Source organism: Pimephales promelas, chromosome 20 (assembly GCF_988280905.1).
Source record: "Pimephales promelas chromosome 20, fPimPro1.hap1.1, whole genome shotgun sequence".
NCBI lineage: Eukaryota > Metazoa > Chordata > Actinopteri > Cypriniformes > Leuciscidae > Pimephales > Pimephales promelas.
In genome coordinates this window covers 22,424,251-22,449,383 of record NC_142788.1, presented here as the reverse complement: position 1 = coordinate 22,449,383, position 25,133 = coordinate 22,424,251, and the positions used below count along the sequence as shown (strand labels likewise).

Here is a 25,133-nt window from a genome sequence, read left to right as displayed (position 1 = left end):
TAAAAGAGTTCAGGTTGGTTTTAAAGGGGTATTGTTGCAGAAGGGAACTTAAAGAACTAAAAGAGTCTGAACCTGAGAAGTTCAGAGGACACCTGCAAATTGTTCCACTGTGCATAAAATGTAAAAAAAAAAAAAGATGAAGAAAAAAGTCAGAGTCTGTGAAGCAGAGCAAATGCTTTAATGGTGGCCAGGGATCGAAGCTGTCAGCGAGGCTTCCTGTCTGGTAATGTCGTATTTTTTTTTACTTAACGTCACCCTTCTTTTCTCGTTTCTGTAAGAGAAATGCATTGGGATCTATGGTGTGCTAAGGCAAGCAGAATTCCATACAAAAATAATAAAAATACGGCAGCTTGGAAATCATTTAGACAACCTACGAGCAGATATTTATTCTATACGGTATATATAAAGAATTTTTTATTTTATCTTTTTATGCCTGGTTCAGATTACGCGATTTATTTTGTCTGTTACGATAGTCACTGTGTTGCATTACGCGATTTTGACTCCTAAAATCTTGTCGTGGACAAGAAACATGTCAGACTACACGTTGCTTCCTGACCAGTCATCGCATGCCGTCTTTAACGACACGTGTGATGGCATCGAGAAGGCGAAACTAGTAGCGAGTGACTTCCGGAAACGAACGTAAACAAACAATGGATGAAGCGGTGAGTGTGGTATTGGTTATCCTGTGTTTAGAAAAAAGTTAAAAAAGAAAGAAAACCCGACAATGGACACGGCTGTCAATCCTCCAAAGAGAACTTAAGGTAAAATATTTTTTTCTTATATATTTTTACTTTTAGTTTTAACATTAGCACCATCGTCTGTCTTTCATTTTGCCATTTTTGAAAGTTGTGTACGGAAATGCTTCTGTGCTCCTATTGGTCAACCTCATACATGTGACGGAACCCGTCGTGGACGACTGTTAAAAAAATTAAACATGCTAGTCTTTTTGTCGTGATGTCGTGAAGCATCGCAGACGCAACGTAGGTTGTCGCCCACTATGACATACTATACGAGATGATACGATCGTATCTCGCGTCCCGACGCCCGTTGCCGTTTACGAATCCCCACGACACCCTGCGTCAAACGGATCGTGCCAAAATCGGGCTAAAATCGTGTAATCTGAACCAGGCTTTAGACAAATGTAATCAGTCTCAGAGTAGTTTGCCAGGTCTTCTAGGTCAATGGAAAACTTACTTGATGTTGTTCCACAGTATTAAGCAAGTCACAGTTCTCATGCAATATAATGAGGAAGAAAGATCTTACTGAAGATGAATGGTGCAATGTCTGGTGAAATGGTGCAAAGGCATAAAAACAACTAATATTTTGCAAAAACTGAAAAGAGATGTCAAACTGTCAAAAGATTTGTGAGTGATAGTACCTGGTCAGATAAAGGCTTACTGTTAAGCAGCAAACCGGTATTTGAAGCTGCTGGATTCGCTGTCCATGCAGGCTGCAGTTGTGTGTAAAGCTGCATTTCAGCCACCCCTATCCAAAGCTCACAAAGAGAGACGTTTACAGTGGGTGTAGAAATAAATGAAGACTACATTTTAAATACTTTTGTTCACTGACGAATTCCATACTACATTGGATGGTCTAGATGGATGGATTTCTGGATGAATGGCCACCCCATTCCAACAAGAAGGTGGTTGGGGATGGTTTGGGCTGGAATATTGGGAAGTGAGATGCAAGGTCCCTTTAGGGTCTCTGAGGGTGTCAAAGTTGAGTTTATAACTGACTATTTTCTGCTATGGTATAAAAAAGGATGGTGTCTTTCTCAAATTTTTGACAACTGATGTTTGTCCATCCATGAGAATTCCCCTTCTTCATGGTTCATGGCTTTGAAAATGAAAGCTATTGGCGAATTAAAACACATGAAACTTTAAAGTCAAACTTTCTTTTTCAACACAGGAATAAAAACTGCATTCATTGGTGTTTTTTAAATGTCCCAACTTCTTGTACTATCTTAACTAGAGGATTTACTGAATACATTTTTGTAACAGCAAAGTTTTTTAAATGCTGTCAGAATGTCTTGAGAGTCTTGTTAAAAAAGTGCCACAACTCGTTTCACTTTAATGAAATTCATATACTGGTGAGAGGAAGCGTGTCTAAACATCGAAACAGGTTGCTTTTTAGGTTTCACATTGAGGTTATCTGAAAGGGCCCCCCTTGATTGACGTTATCTGGCCTGACAGCGCTTCATATCAAGGTTAACCTGACGTTCGAAGGCCCGAGAGGGAATGAGGCCGAGGAAAAGTCCGACATCATTTGGGTCCCGCTCCTCTCTGCCACTCTTTCCGTCTCTCACACGGCAGGTGGAGGTTTCTGCACTCTTAATTGATAACTAATCGAGCGGCGTGTGCTGTGTTTCCCCCAGAGGACGGCCCTAATGGTGGCTTGGCTTACTCAGCAGCGCAGCTCCGGAACCACTAAATTAAATATATCCCCACAGATAATGACTCTGAGTGACAGACTCCGGTCTGGGCGGCTCCAGTGGCCACCAACCTCTCGTTGTGCCCTTGCACTGGAGGAACTGGAGTAGCCCACCCCCTTCAGCGTCTGCTTCCCACTGCCCCACGCTAACCACGGCTCCTCGTGACAAAAATACATCTCAAGCAGTTAATCTGTGCAGATATCAGCTCAAGTGCCCTTCAGTGGTATGGGGAGCCTGTCCTCGTAACCTTGCTTCCTGTCAATTCTTGCTTTGCACTCGGGCTGCCCCTCAAACATTGCAGCTCGGTCTATTAACTCTGTGTACCAGGGCATGCTTCAATCAAACAGGTGATGAGACCATCATGGGTTATTTTTAGATGTAAAAATATGATTATATTAAAGCAGGGCATCTACAACCATTGTTTTTAAAAGAAAAGTGCACCAAAAGCTTACTCGCCTTCATTTTTTATTGTTTTAAACGTGTGTGGAAATATATATCTATATATACTTCAAATAATTTTACACATTCTATTCATCAAAAAATCCTAATAAAATGTATCACAATTTCCACAAAAATATTAAGCAGCACAACTGTTTTAAAAAGCGATAAATAATAAGAAATCTTCATTCAACACCAAATCAGAATGATTTCTAAAGGATCGCGTGAAACTGAAAATGTAACTTTGCCATCACAGAAGTGAATAATAATATTTAAATATATTAAATTAGTAAAAATTCACAATTCAATTTAAATTCACAATACAATGCAGTAGAAACATATTAACATTATTATTATTATTTTTAAATCAAATAAATTCTACCTTTGTGAGCAATTGAGAGTTCTTTCAAAAACATTTTTTTATAAAGCTTGCCGACCTAAAACCTTTGAACGGTAATGTATTTAGAAAAATGCCTCAGTGTTTTTTATATTTTTTATTTTTTTATAGGGTCTTATGATTAAAAAGAAAGACATTTATCGAGCGCCATGTTGAGTAAATGATGACAAAATTGTCATATTTTTGTCAAATATCTTCTTGAGTTGGAATCCGGCCTATTCATTGTGCCAGCTGTGAGACCAATTTCCTTGTGATCAAGGCACGTGCAGAGACGTTGACATCACCTCAGGTTTGACTTTTCCCTAGTCCAATCCTTCTATCCTCAGGGGACATCTTAAATGCTTTGTCTTATAATTAGGCTTCAGAGATGTATTTGTTCTCAGAATTGAAGGGTTGCTGCCTAACTGCACTGCTTAAACAAAATATTTCCTTTTCCGTCTGTGTGTCAAAATATGCATCTGCCATATTCTGTCCATTGTCCTCTGCGGCAAGTATGTGCGTGCCTTTTTTTCCCCTCGGCTTGTTTGTTTTTGTTACCTGCAACGGGATGTAACTGAATTATTGTATGTGGCAGAAGGTTCCATTCTGGCAGATAGAGAAAAAAAAGAGAGAGGGAGGAGTCAAAGTAGGTCCTTCAAGGTCAGTCCAAAGAGAGCATGCAACATGCAAGGTCACATTCCAGACTAAAAGCAATAAGTGCTTTATTGATGGGGAAAAAACACACACTGCAAGCAAGCAGATGTGCAACGGACTGATTAATAATACAAAAGATTTGAGTGTGTGTGAGTTTGTGCATGCCCTCTGCATTCATATTTTGCTTCTTAAAAAACAACAAAAATTTAAAGTCAGAAAAAAAAGAAAACCCCATGAGCAGCATAATTGTTTTGTCCGGATGTCTATCTCGCACTAAAAAATTGATCCCTGCATGGGAATCTGAAAAATCCATTAGAGCCCATCAGACAAAAAAAAAAAGGGCAGAATGATAGAGTGTATATGAGGAGTTTATAAAACCCCATCGTTTTGCCATTAATGCACACGTCAGCTGACGTTTTATTTTCGGCACAACTTCTTAATGCAACAACTTGCTTTTGGGCATCAGATATCACAGCAGTGTCATATTACAGCACTAAGACCAAAAGCAAAACTTTTTAAATAAGTATCATAGAGATGTTTCTTATAACCTAGTGCAGTTCTGAGAATTGTTTTCCTTTGTTTAGTCATATTTACCCTCATTTACACTACAAACCTGATAAACCTGCCCTGTTAGCATCATTACTCAACAAAGCGCTTTCAGACCTCAAATAACCATCTTTTACCTTCTAATTCTCTTTCGTTCACCTCTTTTTTCCTCTATGCTTCACCTCAGCCTTTCCTTCCATCTTTTCCCGCTTTAAGCGGCAGTTGGGAATGGCATTGTTTTTAATCATCAGAACCCAGAAATTATTATTATCGCCTCTGACGCGGCAATTAAAACTTCAGGTCAGAGGCACAACGAGCGGTGATCAGCAGCGAAGCTGAGAAGTTTTAATTAGACGATCAGAACCATTAATGCACAAAAAAAGGTGTGCGCTGGGAAATTAACGTGAACGTCTTAATCAGGGTTACCGACTCCGAAGAGGAGTCAAGTGAACAGAGAGCAAAAAACAAATCATTTCCGCACCACTGGGACAAAACTCAATTAAATATGCATGCAGAAAATGGAAATTCGGAGCATCAGCACAGACCGTTGGAAAAAATACGGCAAATTCTGTAGACGGGGGTCGCAGACCTGCTTATTGTTATTCTTGTGTAATAAAATCGAAAGAGAGGCCAGATGCTGGGGAACGAGGGTTTGTGGAGAACAGGTCCGACGCTGACTTTTCCGCTCCCCTTCCCTCGGAGCGGTGGGGGAAACTAACTCCTTCCTGCAAGCTGTAAATTAGCTAAATAAAAACAGAAGGGGTTATTTCAGCATGTGTGCGTGTGTCCGAGCTTTAGTAGGTGAGGAAATACCTGGGAACCTCCCTCTTTGAGGGCCCCATATGCAAAATAAAGTGCTAAGGAAAGGGCAGGCACATAGCAATTCTCATTTCTTTGTTTATCTCACATATACTTCATATTCATTCATTAATATTACATTTGCAGTGGCCCCCGACAGTCAGAGGTCCCAGGTCCCCCACTTAGAACAAAACAAAAAGAGGATTTAAATATCAGAATGAAGCTTCAGAATCAGGATCTTTGAACAATGAGCAATAATCCAACGCTGTCCAGACCTGTTGCTTTAATAAATGCTCTGTACTATCAGGGTTTAGTCCCAACATATTTTGAAAGTCTGCATGAAATCAGACCGGGCAGATCAGAGCGTTAGATCGCTGTTAAGTCAAGGGTTTAGTCAAGTAAACGGAGTTTGTTTCTTGAACAATTAGATGCCAGGTGAGAAGGAGAATGTCAAATCCCAGCTTTAGCATGCATACTCTTCCTGTCAGAACGGGAGAGAGAGAGAGAGGGAAGAACAGGACACGCCAATCTAAGCAGTCATTAACAGCCACTTCCTCACTCTGGTGGGCTGATTGCAGTCAGCACACGTTCGTACAAATAATGCACTTCCAACGGCATTATTAGGATTTGAAACACCACTTGATTGGGCATGATATCATTCCGCCACATAAACAGAAGCTCAACATTAAACGAGACATGCAGGGCCTGGAGAGCCACGTTCAAGGCAGCTTCTCTGTCATTCCCGACGTCCTCCGCCTCACGGTTCTGAAAAGAAACAGGGCTTGTGGGGCCTTTGATGTGCGAGCAGATAAAAAGGAGCGGCTCTCTCGCTCTTATTGTCGAATCTGTTTAAAATAGTTTCTTGACTTTTTCGCAAAGCTTTTCTCCTTATACAGTAAAAGCATTGTGGCAATTCTAGCTCTGCACTGTTTCCAGTAAAAATATTGTCAGCATTAAAATAAACAGGACCTCTTAAAGAAAACAAGCTTTAGCCGTGATCATCCCCACCGTTCGTTTATTCTTCGGCACTGACAGGCGTCTTTCGAAGGCCTGGATTAATAGCAATTCACACGTTTAGACGCATCAAATCATTGAGGTTTGCTGCTGTTTGTTTCACCTATTTTCCTTAACATGAGTGCCAGTCCCCAGAGTGGTGGGAGGGATCCCAGAGGAGAGGCTGTTCTTTTATCTGCGTCCCTACTGATTTTATCGCACCGCATGCTATCATGAACACAAACGACTTGGAGTAAACAGCGGTGTTACCATAGCGATTCCCCATTGTTGGTCAGAGCCGAGGCATATCTTTTGCCGGGCATGTGCTTAAGCAGCAGCTACTAACTGGTTTTCCGTGATCTTTTTTTGAACTGAGGAGCGCCTCATTAGTGCCCCGATTCTCTTTCATTTAAAACCTCAGATGTCATCTCTAAAGAAACAAAACGGGGAGAAAAGATGTATTTCGAGTGAACAGCCTTCATTTATATATATATACAGTATACATACAGACTGTATGTATATTTATTAGGGCTGTCAATCGATTAATCGCGATTAATCGCAGTGCATATGTGGGTGCACTGTGTATAATTATTGTATATATAAATACACACACATGCTTGTATATATTTAAGAAATATTTTCATGTATATAGATGTATGTATCATTTATATTATATAGAAATAATATTTATTTCTTAAATATACATGCATGTGTATTTTTTATATATACAAAATAATTATACACAGTGCACCCACATATATTATGTAAACACAGACTTTTTTTTTTTTTATGCGATTAATCGTGATTAATCGTTTGACAGCCCTAATAGACACATATTTGTGTAGCAGTTCCTTATAATATTCCTGGCAACTGACAAGCAGTTGTATTTACTGTCCAAAGAAATATTTTCTTGCATTTGCCACTTGGCGAGTGTTAATTTTAGATGCTGGGAAAAACGCACATAAATTATGGGTAATGGAACGAGATCGCTTCTCAGGGGTCATTTCCTACAAGGAAAAGCGAGATTGCAATGCAAAGGAAATCACTAGTTAAAGCTTGAAATACTGAGCAGGGTAAACAGTAGATGACCTGTACTGTTACACCCAAATGACCTCAATCTTCCTTTGGAGGTGTTCTGAAAAAATACTTCAGATTTTATGTTTCCACTTCCTAATAGTTTTTGCAGCTGATTTTTTTTTTCTTCTTTTTTTGGGTTCAAACTTGCCGTCCTCAACCGGGTGACCTCTTCAACCCGGGCCTTTCAATTGTCTAAGGTAAAAATGTGCACTTCTGAGGCATTCAGATGCATCTGGTGCAGCACAAAGCGAGCATAATTCCTCAGCTCATTGTTTTAGAGAGGAAGTGTTGAGTGTAAATACAGTAACTGAGAAAGCATGTGCCGGGCCACAGGGTGCACGGCACATCTAGAATGTAACAGGCTAACCTTGAGTCCCTTGAAAAGATCATAATTCAAGAAAAAAAGTTACTTTCCCTTCAAAAACAATGCGACGTTTTCTTGTTAAAGCATCCGTTCGAATCGAAACAGCTTTATTGACGGCTTCATGGGACGGTTAGAAATAGCTCATCTCAACACAGCGTCTAACTATCAGCTAAAGCGTTCCACAGACCATTATACGTCCCGCAGGTTTCCCATTTTTTATTTACTGCATGATAAACATCTACTGTTACGAGCGGGCTCGATTTTAAGCCTGGAAAACCTATTAAAAGTGAACTTTGCTAAATCTTTGCATCAGATTTGCAGGCGAAAGGGTGAGAGAATTCTGCCCTTAAATAGTCATCTCTGGTTATGGACGGACCCAGAACAGCTGCTGGGGGGAGTTGACACTGGGAGAGATATTATAGATAGCACATTGGGGTGAAATAGCAAATGACCAGGCCCATGCGGAATCTTGTATGCAGATTTCCACAGAATCATTGGAATGTCGAAGCGTGGAAATTCAGCTGTAAGGTAAAATGGGGCGCAGCAGGTAACATGTGATGAGTCTATCACGCCACATTATGACCGAATCTCTTTATTGTGTGTGACTGATCAGCTCCAGTACACTCTATATTCACAGGAAGTGTGTGTCTGACTTTGCTGAAATGAGAAAAGCTGTGTTTGTGGTCCATCACTGTTGGTGTGGTGGTCTTCTGCACTGTAAGAGCAGGTTTAGGGGGCTGACAGTGAATTTGAGTGTAAGCCGTGAAGACTGAAGCATGCAGGGTGAGCGAGGTGATGTGAGGTGAGGGATGGCAGCTACTTTTTTTTCCCTGTTTATCTCTTTTATGCACTCTTGTCTCTTTCTCTCTACTTCCAGATGCACTTTTTGTTCTTTCTTATAGTCTTCTGCTCTCTCATCCTCATGTTGTCAGAGCCAAGGCTCACATTGGCAGGACGCTGGGCCTCTTTAGGTGAAGAGAGTCTTCAGTGTCAGGCTGTGTCTATTGTGCTGTCATGTTCAGGATTATATCTCACTGTAGTGGTGGCTTGACACACTGTTGGGGGTTTGATTGCGATCTAGTTTTTCTAGCTCGCAGGGATAGATATTTCTCTCGTTCCCTTTCTCACCTTCTGTCATAGGTGTGAATGACATCTTACAGACAAACATGTCTTTTTCTGTTTAGCTTTGTATTTTTGTCTGCATCTAAGAGTCGCTGCAAACGAAAACGTAGTTAAAATGCACTAAACAGGATTGTGTTATTTTAGCGAGTGGCATTGTGGTTTGCTTGCAGTATTCAAGGATAGTGCAGCTGTTATCATTGAGCAAGTGAATTAACTGCTAACTATGACCATAAATCTTTTGTTTTAACCACTAAAATGTTCCTTTTTCTTGTATAAAATGAGTCATATAAAAATATATCGTGTATATAATAATATAATAAATGCTTGTTTAAAAGTAAAACAAAAACTAGAGAGAAATTCAATATGAATTTTCTTTTTCGTTAACAGCTGAGAGGAGTTTATGCACTGAAAAGACCTCAGGAAAATCCACGATGGCCGCCAAAAGGAAAGGTGGCCTAAAACTGAATGCGATCTGTGCCAAGCTTAGCCGGCAGGTGGTGTACGACGGCAGTTCCCAGAATGCCGAGGGAGACTCAGACCTAGTGGACAACAGCGAGCGGGGCAGCTTGCTCTACGATGAGGGCGACAGGCCTGAAAGCGACTTCCCAGAGGTCCTGACCCTGGGTCAGAGCCTCGAGGAGGACCAGAAACGGCGCGAGGCCATTGAGAAGTGGGTGAATGGCGAGTATGCCGACGATCCTCAGTCGTTTGAACGGGGTGAGCACAGGGGACTCAAACCCAACAGTGACGATCCCCCTGAAGGCGTGTACATGGTACAGCCCAAAGGCTGCAGCGATGAAGAAGACAACGCAGAAGATGCTGACACCATGCCCAACTCTCACGAGGGCAGTTATCAAGAAGACAAGGACTCGGTGGGCAGCCCGCACAAGGACGACAGCTACCAGCCCACCAGCGAAGCCCCCCCTCGCCAAGCCTCCTTCTCCACACCAGGTATCACCTCTTTCTTTTAGGATGATGTCATTAGCATTCATAGGTATTTGAACATAACATTTACAGGCACATTTTTGTATGTTCAGATATAGGGGTGTCACGATTTCGATATTAAATCGAAATCGATCGAAATTAATTCAATGGTATCAAAATCGAAATAAAAAATGGTATCGTCAATACTGCCACGCCCCATGTCGCGTCCGTGATGGAAAGTTCGGATCGTTTTACTGACTCTTTTGTTCAATCTCGTTCATCAAAATTAACTAAACTTTTTTTCTAGTCATTTCAGGGGCTTTAAATGTTATACTATTAAGTTATGTTACTTGTTTTTGTTATATTTTAAATTTGGCAATGGTGTAGTGTACATTGTGAACAAATTTATATTGCATAATGCATAAATGTGTAGTCTAAAAATTGCATAGCAATCTGCGCTTTACATTTTTTTTTTAATCGAGAATCGAATCGAATCGTGACCTTAGAATCGATAACTTAATCGAATCGAGGATTTGGAGAATCGTGACACCCCTATTCAGATAGAAACGTACAATTTCATCATTTTGACATCATTAACTTATACAGTTGTATATGTACAACTTCTGAGACGTAAATATGTTTAAAAATCCGAATCAGAACAAATATTTCCAAAAACTCTCAGAGGGGTGAATAAGTTAAAGGGATGAAGTGCCTTTATCTGAGAAAATTCTTTTGTAACATTCATTTTTAAATGAATACATGCGTAGTAGTAAACTATAAATAAAACAATAAATTGATAACTGATAAATAAAAATGTATAATGTTTATAAAACTTTTCATTTGAAACATTTAACTGACGAATTCATTATTATATGAATCTCAGTTCATTTCTAAAGTTGTTGTCACATAAAAGACCTACAATCTTTTAGATACTCTCATTAAGATGTCTAAAATAATATACAGAGTACAGTACAAATACTAAAAAGATCACATTGTTCAGTATATGTCTGTGTGTAGCCAAAACAAAGTGCTCATAATCAAGATAAAATCTCTCCTCAAAGGCTTGCCAGCTCAGTTTTCACAGGTCTTACTTCACCTGGCCTTTTTGCAAGCATAATTACAGTAACAGTATGACAGTGTCACAACTATGCGAGTGCAGTTCTTGGAAAGAGAAATCTATGGTTGACATGAAAGAGTGACTCTGTAGCCACCCGCAAAAATGTACTAATACAATCTGGATTGGGTAAAAACGGGAACTAAAAGAACAAATACATTTTTAAAAGAGACTTCTAGAGATTTCTAGCGTATGTGCACAGCAGCCGAGGGGCCAAGAGTGTTGGCAGACTGGCTAAGCTTCATATTACGCCCAGGATTACACTCTGACTCTTTGATTTTTCTATAAGCTCACAAAACGTAGCTACCACCCGGACCCAATTACATAGTAGACCCGCTTTGCCAAGACTCTAGGTCTCTAGTAGTTCAGGAGATTAAATCCTAGAGATTCAGAGTCAAAAGCCCAACGGGAAGAAATGACAACTGCATTTTCCCCTGTATTTGCAACACGATCATCTAGATAACGTGACTTGTGTTGCCATCTTTCACAAAGTGATAAACCAGCAGAATTTGCAGAAACCGACACAGTTTTCATTTTAAAACCTCGTTGAACTTTCACCTCAGACTATCTCAGGAAGACTCAACAAAGGTACTTCACACAAAACAAGACAGAAACTATGCTAGACAACAACAGGAGATAAGAGATATCCTTTTGGTTAAAAACTTTTCATTTTTCTACCAAAATCAGGTTAAGTGGGTGCTTTTTTTTTTTTTTTTTTTGTTAAACGCTTTCTTCTTTCAGTTCTGCTTCATGTATTTCTCTCTATCTCTCATTCTGACGGTAGAAGCACCTATATGCTTGTGGCCTCTATCATAGAATTAGGGCCAAGAGCTTCTCAGAAAAACGAGTATTTTCCGGCAAACATGAGTGCGTTGTGGTTTTAATCAGTCATTTTGTGTTTATTTCATGGTCATAAAGAAAGCTGTCTGTAAATATGTGTTTGTGTTGTACACCTTTGCTTCCGCATCTTAAAATGAAGAAAAAGCATTTGAAGACTGCAGTGAGCAGACATTAGTCACCACTCTTGTCTTGAGTTGTTTTTCCCTCCTCTCTCTCTTTGTTGATTGTAACTAGGGCATCTATACTGCCATGTTACTGAGCGGCTCACAATTAAAATATTTTTTCTTCTCTCGTGCTGCTGTCTTTCAAAGGCTGATGCGGAGCGCACATAATTATGCATATAAACATAGTGGCTTAATTATCTCTCACAACATCAGTGACAATGTAATTAACAAACATCGCAAGATCAATGAGAGAAACTGCGACCTTCAAAACATTTAACTCCTCACATCAGGGGACTGAGCAGAATCCCTATCAGCATAAAATCACAGAATGCCTTTCCCATAGCAGTCAAATCTATGCTTCTCAACCAGGCTAAGCAAAACATCATGTAAAAGTATCAGTATATCATATTTATTATATATTACATATTTAACTATATTTCAGATTCATTTACTTTTACTAATAGCATTTTTGACTATTTGCTTATTCTGTCAGATTTTTTCCATTAATAATTTTGAAAAATCTGGGAGGAAAAGCTAATACTGTTTTCTTATATTCTTTGATTTTGGATTTGTGCGATTTATTGTAGTTTAGAAGAATTCTAATTGAACAAAACAGAATTTATTGTGGTTCGAGATTCTCTTCAAATTTACACACTTAGCTTCACCAGAAGCTAATATCATCCACTGTTCAAATATTTTGATGTTTATTGAGCGCTTTCTGGAGAAAAATATGGAGTTGCATTTTTGACTGAAGTCTGAATTTAGAATTCAGTCCAAAACTGAATGAGCTTATTTAAAAATCACCATCAGAAATTTCTGTTTAAGATCACAGCTTGTGTTGTAAGTGGACCCTTGATAAGTCCATGGATGTATGTATATGTAGCATATAAAGATCCTTGAATGTCCTTATCATCACCCCCTCTGGAGTGCATGAAGACCCAATCAGCCCGCTTCTGATGGCCATGTTTGGTCAACAGAAAGGAGATATAATGTCCATTTGTTATCACACCATGGAGGGAAAAAAAATGTGCTTTAATTGCCTCAAACATAGACAAGGGCTTTGTCACTGGCTGGAATTTGCCGGTATGAAGTGGTGAGATTAGGAGCACTTCTTTTTGTACTCTCCAGTGGCATGAGGAAGAGAGAGAGAGAGAGAGTGCTGGGAGTTTAGCCAGGCAAATCGTACCTTTCCCCCAAAGCCATGGCTTTCCAACCTCATGCACATGACATCATTTGGAGCATGTGAGATAAGGATGAGGGGGGGGGGGACTCATTTACATGCTGTTTTAAAAGGTTATCTCCTCTTAGGTCCTGGCATAATGTGTGCAGTTTAAGTCCAATCATTCTCCTGACACTGATAGTCTATTAAACACATACAGAGCCGCCCACTGGCATGCTAGACTTCTCGTCCTGTCTACTGTTACCACCTGCTACTACTGTTGCTACAGCTATTACTTTCCTCTGTGTAGTACAACCAACATCTCTTTTAATACCAACAGTTTGATCTTAAAGAGACTGTTCACTCATAAAATGAAAGCTGTTAAAGGGAAAGGTCACCCAAAAATGCATGTTCGTTGACATCAACTGAACCTGTTTTTTCTTTTTTTCTTTGGAACATAAAATAAATCTGCTTAAAAAAAAAAAAGCTTGCATTCCACAGCACAATAACAAACATACAGGTTTGGAACAACATGAAGTTGAGTGGATAGTTTTAGAATAGTGGATGCATATCCTACCTACAGGTGAGTTCTGAAACCGATAATAATGCTAATGATAGACTGATAACACTCAGAGACAGAGTGGGGGATTTCTGTCAGAAAATGAAGGGAGTTTCCCAACTGTTTGAAAAAAAAAAAAGGTACAGATGGAATATGTCCAATTACCTAAAGCAGAAGTGTCTTTGATTGCTGTCCTTGGAAAATGTTCAGGGACAGAGATTAAAGAGCCTGTCCTGGCTTTAAAGCTGTGTAAAATCACATGACCTGACAAAACTCCTCTAAGCAGTCGTGACCTATACAAAAATATAGTCACTGGATGCCAAATTTATGGTTGAAGCGTTGCTCTGCCAAAATGAAGTTCTGGGGATACATACTGTACAGTCGCACTAAATATCCTTCAGTATGTAATAATAGCTCATTATTTTTTATCGTTTTTATTGTGGCCGATTCAGCAGTGATTAAATTGAGGCTAATTAACAATAAATGAGTGTACTTTTTCAAAATGCTGTCAAAATAGCAGGCACTTTAACAAATGCAGTACACTCTTTTTTTTTTAGAGCATTAAAGGCACAAATCTCGCGTGGCTACACCCGTAGATTTTAGCACATTTTCTGGTCACTTTGTCAGCTATAGCTATACCCCTAATATAATAAAATCTATATAAATTGTTTCATAAATATATTTATATATAATTATAACATTTATTCACACCTTCTGTAGAATATAAATATTCATTTTTGGTTCCTTCTTTTTGCTCATTGGTAAGTGTGACGGTAATACTCCAAGGCAGCATTGAGTTGAGAAAGTGAGAGCTGTAAGGCCTGTCATGACGCCCTAACCTTTGAGCATGAGATGAAATTACTGTATGTGCTCAAACACATTATAGCTGCTAAAATGATGCATAGCAAAGTGTAGGGAGTTTCCTATCAAATACCTGATACATTTCTCTTAAATTTTTCATACTCTTTCGATCTCCCCGATCACCTTTCATACTGATGTAGCACGGCTAGCCCCAATGCAGCAATGGAAATTTGGGGATTATTTTACATGCTGAGAAGGAGATGTGAAAAGCACGGGCGAGAGACCGATTTAGCAATAACATAGAAATATGAGACCAAAGCTGAAATATTTTAGTATTAATTAGCATGGCCGTGGCTAATGTTACCTCTAACCATCTCATTTGCTCAGCAATGAAAAAGGCAATTAAATAAATAGAGAAAAGGACTGGTGGAGGGCTGGGGTTATGGTAGGGTGGAGAGGGAGTTTATCTGACACCTCTATGAAGTTGTCATCTGGAGCAGTGTTTTTGTACCAGGGTAGCTCTCCTGACGGACAAAATGAGACATGATGAGATTTTTTTGCACTCATCTGCTGTGATAAACAGTATATCAGAGCCAAGCACTAAGTGCACCAGTGCCAAAGGGGTTTGTGTCCCTCGCTCACACACATACACAAATATATTTTAAAAGAGCATTAATTTGCCCTTTATATGAGCTGGTTAAGATGCAGGGGAAGCTTTCAATCCAAATGTCTCCTTTTGCTGGTCTATCTGAATTGCCTTCAGACCTATATGAAAGTTAATGGTCCAAAATTAATTTCACTATACTGCAATTAAACTACACCTTTACCCCATTCCATTTTTTTCTGTTTGGGCCCTGCTGTTGTTTAATTTAATTTAATTTTTTATTAGCTAAATCTTTCTCGAACACTTTCAGATCCATTTTTTACATCAGTGCAATTCTGGGGCGTTATCTAAATCAACTGTTTATCTTTGTTTTTGTTGTATAGGAGAGGCCTCAGCACTACGCGATTACGCCGCCAACACCATGAATGAGTTTTTACACATGTTTGGCTATGATGACCAGCAGGTTCGGGATGAGCTGGCCAAGAAGATCAGCTTTGAGAAGCTGAAAGCAGCTACCTCAGATCCTTCATCCCTGAGCAGCGAGGAGGCCTCCCGTCGAGCTCGCTTCTCCAAGTACGAGGAGTACATCCGCAAGCTGAAGGCTGGGGAGACCTTGCCCTGGCCTATAAACACCAAGCCTGAAGAGGTCAACTCCAAAATGACACCGGAGAAGAGCGCTGCCCTCATCCAGCCGGCCCTTGCGGGGTCAGAGGGACAGATATTTCCACCCGTAATGGACCACAAACAAAGCTCGCTCAATCCACCCCCAACCAACCAGTCACACATCCAGAACCAAGCATCCCGTGCATCCAAGTATGATTACTTCATCCAGAAGCTGAAGATGGGCGAGAGTCTCAGACAGCAAAATGGCAATTCCTACAAACGGCCCTCCAAGTACGACTTGGAGAACGTCAAGTTCCTGCACCTCTTTAAACCTGGAGAGGGCAACCCTGACATGGGCGGCGCCATCGCTTTTAAGACCGGCAAGGTCGGCAGGCCGTCAAAGTACGATGTACGAAACATCCAGAAGTTCCTTCCTGGGAAGGTTGATCCGCCGATGATGCCGAGCATTCTCCCAGCTACGGCAGGGACCCCAGGAACACCAGTCATCAATACAGCTGCTCCTGCCGGGGTCGTGGGACCTCCCGGCTTGCCCGTGGACCAGGCTGGCCACCTCGGCTTTAACACTGACTTCATGAAGTCCAGTTTCTCCAAAACTGACTCCATTACTACTGGAACCGTCTCTTCTGTCAAGTAAGTAAAAGAACTGTTGGGACAATAAATTGACAGGAAATGACAGTAATTATAACGATAACCCACATAGGGATCCTGAGCCTTGTGGGGGGTCAGAAGACCTCTGCTGGCTTTAAAGTTAGATTGCAAGTTTGTAGGGGCTTGGTTGGCACTCTTTCTATGAGTTGTCTTGACCTTGTCAATAGTTCAGGTTAGTAAGATCCTTAAGGCTGTTCTCCAGCAGTCCCTGGAACAGCCAGCAGTGTGGCCATGTGCAAACACACACACACTGTGATTTGTTGTCAGAACCAGCCCTAAAGAGGCAGATTAACCCCAGGTCATCCCCTGCTGGAGTTGCTCATGTTTTTAGTCCTGAGTTAGTGCTGCTGAACTGCTGCCACCTTGAATACAAAATGCTTTGCACATACTATAATGTGTTACATTAGGAATTCCTCCTTTTAAGTGCTTATTCCATGAAGGTGGGATGCTACGTCAAATGCAGCCACCAAACCCAGACTTTCTTGACAGGGCCACTCAAACAAAATAAAACGCATGTAGCCATTTTCCGCCGCACACCCTCATCTTTGCATTTGTGCTCTCTCCAAAAACGCACATAAATAATTTATGCATTCAAAAACATTTTTTTTTTCCCCCACTGTGCTTTCATTGTTGGGAGGCCATGCATCAAAGCGTGCCTATATACCTCCCTAATTCATTCCCAAACCAAATCGCTACTCCATTGAAGAAAATGTATATTGATAGCCCAAACTTTGAAATGGATCATAAGTAAATACTGCGTCAGTTTGTTTTTATTACTGTTGGAATGCACACCATTAATCCTTTTCTCTTTTTTTCCATGCTATGATAGGAATGGCCTTCCTCCCGAGAAACCTGTCACAGAGGACGTCAACGTGTACCAGAAATATATCGCCAGGTATGCAAATCCTCACCCTCACAAAACTTCACGACAACATTCTTTAATCGATGACATATTTCACACTTTAATAAAGCAGGATGTAGATTTGCAAAAACACACTTTCTGTGTGGACGATAAATTATGCGTAAGCACGCCAGGTTTATGGACTAAGGAAAATTAATTGAATTAAAGGCTGGAAAGCGAGTAATTTTTTCCCAGTGTCAGTTTCCCTGCCAGCGCCGAAGCTGAACTCAGTAAAATCTTAAGCAAACAGCTTGAAATGTTTGCAAAAACATCGGGCGCATTAGACTGCCCTGCGTGTGCCTGTGTGTCATTGGGCCTGACTGCACAGATAGTTGAGACTTTCATTTCTAATATCTGCACTTCAAATGAAGATACTGAATCAACTAAATGACAGGCACTGGCAAATGCAGACAAAGCGCAGAGATAGATGCAGCGCACTCTAATATCGGCTTCTGTTTCCTTTTGTCACGCCAGTAGAAAGGTGATTATCATTTGTTTATTTATTCTTGCCTTAAAGAGAGAAAAAGGCGCATTTCAAAAGGCAAAGTGGCTTTGGCGTTAATGATTACTCTCCCAAGCCGTAACATGAAGGCCACAAATCAAAGCCCTGGCACTAACAGACACACACACATCCTTGTGCACACACAAAAACCCTCCTTGGACTGATTACATTTTGCAAGAAGATTTAATTAAGGAATTTTTAATGAGGCTTCTGCTGGCACTGCCAAGAACTGTTTTGATATTTGCACTGCATAATGCATAAAATTTGTCTAAACATCTCGGCAGTTGATGCGCGGGGAGGCAGTAGATAAGCCCAGATACAGTTTCAATTTCCGTGTTGTGAAAAAAAGAAAGGAAAGAGAGGAGGGGAAAAAAGAAAAATGAGGACTCATAAAAAGGGCAAATGCAGCCTGGTGTATTGGGGGGTTGTTGAAGGATCGGGGTGGGGGGGGGGGGGGAGGTGAGGAATCATCCACGCTAATGAGAGAACAGTCGTGCTAAAAAGCAGCTTTGTAAACTTGTCTACACCCACCTTCCCCCCACAAAAGGGGAAAAAGTTCTTTATCTCCTCGCACTGCCGCGGTTTGATGTTTAAAGAGCTTCCCTGGTAGTGTTTAGTCACTGTTTTCCCTCCTAAATGCTTTTATGTACCCAGCATTGCACCAAACTTTGATCGGCATGTCTCTATTGTAACGGGAGATGTGCGGCAATCTCTGTATCGTGGCGATATTAATATTTAATCCGCCACTGAATAGCAGCGTGGCCCATTAGCCCCCTGACGCGGCAAGTGGGAATTGTCCAGAGGCAAAGTGATACAGCTGGGGTGGGCTGCCATCCCAAGGGGGTTCTGTGTACACGGGGCCGGGAATGTTTGAGTGCGCCGCAGAGGGGCTGCTAATGGTGGGTGAGTTTAATGTGTACATTTATGCTTTGTGAGTGCAAGATATAAAGTCTGTACTGTAGCCTTGTGGTAATCTCTTTTGTAAAGCAATTATAGTTCACCCAAAAAATTAAAAAAAAAACATCACCAGGTATTCATCCTCATGTCATTCCAAAATCAGACTTTTTTTCTTCTGTGGAATGTAAAAAAGACACATTTTAAATATCGGACTGCTAGTTTTTTTTTTTTTTACATGAAATTACTATGAACGGGGACGGAGGATTTAAAGTTTCAAAAAAGGAAAATTTAAATTTCTTCATATGACTTTTTTTTTTTTAAACTTTGGAATCCAAACAGTCGCTGTGCTTGAGAAGCGGAGCAAAAATTTAATTGATCACTTCTCTCTTCAGCAAGTTTCTAACTGCTGTGATCCAATGAGTTGATGCTCAAGAACCAGATCAGTTAAATTTGTGAACTAATCATAATTTTTTTAATCAAATCGATTCATTGAAAAGATCAAATTGAATGAATGATTCATCCACAAACCTGATAATACTACTTTTCTCATGAACTTTCATGAGTTCACCTTTAAAGGGACAATGTGTTGGAATTTCTCCCATCTAGCGGTGAAAATGTATTTTGCGTTCAAACGAATTGTGCTCTCCAGCGCCTCGCTTTTTCAAATGCACATTGCGTCTACGGTAGCCATTATGTACCAAAAAGCTATGACTTCTAATAACACTTTCTCGAGTGTTCCTTCGGATGAACAGGTTTGTTATTTCAAACAAACACCAACTTGACGCAACGAACAAAACGAATGTTACAGTATGAAAAACATGAACTATTGTAATGAGTAGTTATGGCTTCTTTATTCATTATATTTTTTGAAGTACGTGCATTGTTAGATATCATCATCCACTTTTAACTATAAATGTCTATAAAATAAAGTACACAACCAAACAATGAAAAAAAGCTTGTAATTAAGACTGTAACATTGACCTGTCGAGAAGAAAGCAGGACAGCGTCTCTTTTGAAATCTTTCTCCTGCATTAGTTCTATCCACCTAAAGCTATCCCGATATTAACTCGTGTTTTTTGTAATCTCCGGTCACGTTTACGATCTTTTCTGGCGACGAGGATTTGCAATGGAGCCTTTTAAACTTGCCGTAGCAGTGACAAGCGCCTCTCACTGCTGTGCTACGTTCAGTTACGTCACGTTGGCTCTGAACGAAAACCCGTTGTGGAGACGCGTTGGCCTAGTACTTTTTGTCCCTCTCTGCTATTATACTTTTTCAAGATGGCGGAACTACATGGAAGCCTCCGTGTACCTAAAATTCTTCATTTACGAGGATAAGTCAGAAAATTGGCAGAGGTGTTTGTTGATATTGATTTTAAATAATAAAATACATTTAAAAAAATCACAAAATGAAAATAAAATTGTCCCTCTAAATATGGCTTCAGAAGACTTGGAATAGTCACATAGATACGTTTTATGATACATTTATGGTGCTTGAAATCTACAGTTTCTTGGGTGAACTGTTCCTTTAAGATGCGAACAAAACCAACTTAAGCGCCTGCCACTTCCCCAGCCCTTCAGAACACCACCCACGTTTAGCAGGTAGTGGATTCACCATTCAATTAGCTTAATGAACTTAGCAAAGTGATTTGTAAAAGCAGTCTAGGGATAATCCAGCCAGTAGGGGGAAAAAAATTACTTAGCTTTTTCTCTACTTCAGCAGATGGTGCTCTTGGCAGCGGCGGTGCGAATGTTTATTTGTGTGTTTTGAGCTGTAATTGGAGGTTTTTAACAGTCATCATCGTCAGGGTTATAATCAGCCTGTAAACACTCAGGAAATGTGCCTCTTTAAAGCGCCGCCAATCCGCGGAAGACCGGGCGAGTCAGTCGGCGAGAGTGAAGAGGAGGAAGCCACGCGGAGACGCACTCAAACCTTTCTATTAGGCCTAACCTTTCCCTGATTAAAGCATAGGCTGTTAACCTGGAGAGCCGAACGCTGATTTGGCAGGGCTTAAAGCACGAGCAAATGAGCGAATTATGTTGGGGGTTACAGTTTAATAAGAGTCTACCTACTGCCTTTGATGGCAATGGAACTAATTTGGTGGAGATTGCTGTGGCTGGAGAGTGAATTGCAATCGTATGGTCGAGGAAGCGTAGGCCTGTTTTTCTGTGTTTATAGTTCTAGGTAATGACTCTGAGCTCCGTGAAGATGACTCTGTCAGTGTTAGGGCATCTATCAAGCGGAGATAAAAGGCTAAATTGCCCTTTCAAGATCAGCCCCCACATTGTTAGAGGTTTTGTATATGGAATAGAGATAGCGAAATGCAACTCCTTTTCAGTAAGCGCTGATTTTTTTTTTTATCTTATAAAATAATCTCTTTATCTCACTTTCTGTTTCTGAAATCGTGTTTATCTTTAGCTCAAAATGATGATAATGTTTAGATTCAGAATACTTGGCAAAAACAGCAACATTTACAGTGTTTTCCATATATTTCTGTCTGATTGCAGGTTCTCTGGGAGCCAGCACTGTGGCCATGTGCACTGTGCTTACCAGTACAGAGAGCATTATCACTGCATGGACCCCGAATGTAACTATCAGGTGAGTACAACAGCCACAAGCAGGAGTCAAAATGAACACTCACCAAGTCCAAAACCTTAAGTGCTGGAAAACGCTAATAGTTTTATTTTTATTTAATCTTTATTTATCTATCTATCAGAATTTTATTTTGAATACAAATGCAAAAAAGTGTCCATTCCTCTGTTTTGATGATAAATGAGATTATGTCAGCTGGGTAATTTTTGCAATCTGACGGGCATGGTTCAACACACTTTAATATCCATCCATTACTGCTGGAAATCTAAGCGCCTTGCTCCTGTAAGACAACAGTATAATGCAGAGACTGTCACAACACCATTTTAAAGCTCACCTTCACACTTTTCTCATCACTCTCTGACAGGAGAGGAAGATAACTCTTAGAGGAAATGATTGAAGTGTGCCAGGGTACACACAAGAAAACAGCCAAACAAAACCTTACTGACTAGGCTTTTATCTAGGCACCGTACTGGCTTAACAAGTTTAGATAGATGAGGGCTATTTCTCAAAAAAGGTTTCCTTCTTTTCCATAGTTAATGGAAAATACTTTCAAAAGATGCCTCCTTTTTTTTTTCTAAGGACATCTGCTAATACTCTTGGGCCACTCATAATCCCCTTTCACATTATTAATCTGATCCATGTCCCCAGAGTTGTCATGTTCAGCACAGCAAAATCAGCATTAAGCAGATCAGAACACAGACAGCAGCGGCTCATGCGCATATGGTGGAAAAGAGCAGGCAAAGACGGGCACATTTGTCGAAGACATCAAAAATCTGCCGCACAGTCTTTTCTTTATCAAGTCCTCTCTAGTCATAATCTCCCTCTTCATTTTTAATCATCTGATTACATTTTTCATTATAAACATCCAGGAATCCTGTTGAAGACAACAGGGCAGCTGTTGCATCTAAAAGAGACATATTCAGCCCAGCAGGCTGCCTTTTGTTATTCAAGTACAATTCCTCAAACAGTAAGCAGAGCTGGTTCAAAAGTCCCTTTGAAACTGTCCATTTTTTAGAACTTGCGTTGCTTAAGAATTCATTAGCTATGTTTCCATCCAAAACTTCTGCGTTAAATTGGAATATTGCATAAAACGAGCTCATACGTGTTTTTTTTATGCGCAATAACTCATTGGCATTTCTATCCAGCAATTTTTTTATGCAATATCCCAAAATGCACATAGAAATAGGTGAATGGAAAGCTGTAGACATTTTCTGATTATGGACAATATTCTGGTTAAGCCTTTACGCTTAGAATTTTTTAATTTTTTTTGCCAGTGTACTAGTGTATGCCATGATGTTTCTTTTAATGTTTGCGAAATGTTAGTTTGCAAATCTTAATATTCTAAATATAATTTAGGTGACTTACAATTCTGATCAATTCAAGTATAAGCATTGTTACAGTTTAAACAGTAGAGCATCAGACTAGCAATCTTATTCAGATTTCTCAGGTTATGGAATTTACACAATGCTTACGAAATTAGAATATGACCATATTCGGATTAATATTGGAATTTTCCTGTACATGTAAAGGCGTCTGTGACTCTTGGCAGTTTAGTAATGACTGACAGGAGGCTGTGCATACCCTAGCTGAAAGTTGAGGCGCAGATGAACTTGTTTTTGGAATTGATAAGTCATTAAAATGTTACATGACACAGTGGTGGAATATTATCCTGCGGTTGCCAGCCTTTGCTCCGCTTCATACCGGCCCTGCCTCTCCTTTCATGGCCATCCTGCAATGCGATGGGAATCCTAAAATAAATGTCCACACGACCATGTAGCCACTCTTCTAAGTACAGAAGCCCAACTGATACAATTTCCTGCTGTTTTCCACAGTTCCGCTCAGTGTGGCCGGATCTAGATCAGTATCTCATTTTATTTGTTTGTCGACATCCCAAATTCCTGTCATCACCGTTTGTTGGACATTGTCTCATATATCATCTATTACACTCCTTTTGAAACAGGAATGGAAATGTAACAATATATACAGCCAAGATTTAAGTATTTATCTTTTTGTATTTATATATCTTTATTCATTTTTTATTTGCCTGTAAGATTATCTTCATATGTAGGCAATGAGGTTTTGTGGATGTTTCTGGCATGTTTTTTTTCTCCTGTTGCTCATTTATGTAGAAAATATGGATTTACGTTGGAAAAGGCTCATTGATTTCAGCTACTCTTGTTTCAGTTCCTGTAATATTAGCTCAAGCCCAATTACTGCAGATTTGGTTGCCCTGATCTCTCAAGAGTGAGGTTTTTCCCCCTATCGCTTTGTCTTCGCACCCCCCCCCCCCCCCCACACACACACACACACACACACTTACACTTCTCCATGGTGTAGGAGATTTACATTTTGAGGAGGAGGGGTATTTTAGCATATTTCCTCATTATTATTGTCTAACCCTGCACAAAACTGTGCTTTAATACTTTAATTAAAAATGGAATCATATCTCAGACGGGAATTAAAAAAGAAACATTTTTGGTTGCCTTGTTTGTTTGTTTGTTGTCTCTTCCCCGTGCACGTTCCAAAACCATCTGCATGGAACATGATTTTTCAGAAGTGGAGAATATCACAACTGTGATCTCGTACGTCATGTGATCCATCTTAATTAGAAATGGTGAAATAAAATGTAATTAACAGTCTAGTTCAGCAACCTTTTTTTTGAAGCAGCACATTGGGCACAGATTCAAACATCAGGTGAGATTAGAAAATAACACAAAGTCATAGTTGATTCCTAATGCTATGCTTTGGGTGCGTATAGTTAGTGTATAGGGAATTTATAAGGCAAACTCCGAATTAAATACACCATTCAAAGTATTTACTTTCAATTGTTCTACTCTGCAATGCGAGTATTGAAAGTGAATTCACCTTAATTCACCTGCTGCTACGATATGCTCCATTCACCCACCTGGCTGCAATTTTCTGCAATGCTCTGCAGTTGTTGCATGAGTAATAAAAGAACGCATTGCTGGTTTCCTTCGGAACCTACACAACACCTCCCCCACCTTACTAACTCTGTATATCTGTTGTTTACAGAGATTCACCAGTAAGCAGGATGTGATAAGGCATTATAACATGCATAAGAAGAGGGACAACTCCCTGCAACACGGATTCATGCGTTTCAGCCCTTTGGATGACTGCAGTGTTTACTACCACGGCTGTCATCTCAACGGCAAGAGTACCCACTACCACTGCATGCAGGTAAACCACAGCAAAAACCCCTAGTTTGCAAAAAAAAAAAAAAAAAAAAAATGCACATTCACCCTTATACAGACACATGCAAATATCAGTTCCTCTGCTTGTACAGGATTAGAAAAAAAATATATGGTTTCACTTTATTCCGATGGTCCCTTTAACACACTCATTGTACCTTCATGTCTTCTAACTCTCATTAGTCTTATTATAGTAGACTGATAGGTTAGGGTTAGAATTAGTTGACATGTAGTTGCAAAGTTTCTAAAAGTCAACAGAATGTTCAAAAGGGACCATCATAATAAAGTGTTACCAAAATATATATTTCAGGGTTTCATAACATGTCTTAAATCCCGCTTACCGAAAAATTAAGGCCTTAAAAATTTCTTAAATCACACTGTAAAAAAATATTGTTGGTTTAACTTTAATTGTTGCCTTAAAATTTTAAGTTGATTGAACTGGAAAAAGTGAGTTAATACAATGAAGGAGATTGATTTAATCATCAGAAACTCAAAATAATAAGTTATCTGAACTAAGTAAATTTTTTAAGTTGATTTGACAAAATAAAAAATGTTGTGATAACAAATCTTGAAAATATTTTTTTACAGTGCAGACCAGGTCTTTAATTTATAAAGTCTCATGCTTTGCAAAAAAATGAATATCTTCCAATACAAATATCTAAACATCTTTAAATTAAGATACATTTACTTGAGATGCAGTCAAAATTTACATTCCTTTTACAATAATAACGTTAATGGCAGCAGGCAAATAGCACAGACAGTGCAATCTATATTGACATTAAAGTACTTCAACTTTTT

At 39.7% G+C, this 25,133-nt stretch overlaps 1 protein-coding gene across 3 annotated transcripts in view; it reads left to right on the top strand.

The window, feature by feature from the left end:
* LOC120463709 (zinc finger protein castor homolog 1) overlaps positions 1-25,133 on the top strand; it is an 80,805-nt gene that overhangs the window by 37,004 nt on the left and 18,668 nt on the right. For all 3 annotated transcript variants that reach the window (XM_039652999.2, XM_039653000.2, XM_039652998.2), the window contains exons 2-6: positions 9,187-9,750; positions 15,348-16,218; positions 17,066-17,131; positions 21,042-21,132; positions 24,160-24,324. In XM_039652999.2, coding sequence (XP_039508933.2) covers positions 9,187-9,750; positions 15,348-16,218; positions 17,066-17,131; positions 21,042-21,132; positions 24,160-24,324 — 1,757 coding nt within the window. The remainder of the gene's footprint in view (positions 1-9,186; positions 9,751-15,347; positions 16,219-17,065; positions 17,132-21,041; positions 21,133-24,159; positions 24,325-25,133) is intronic.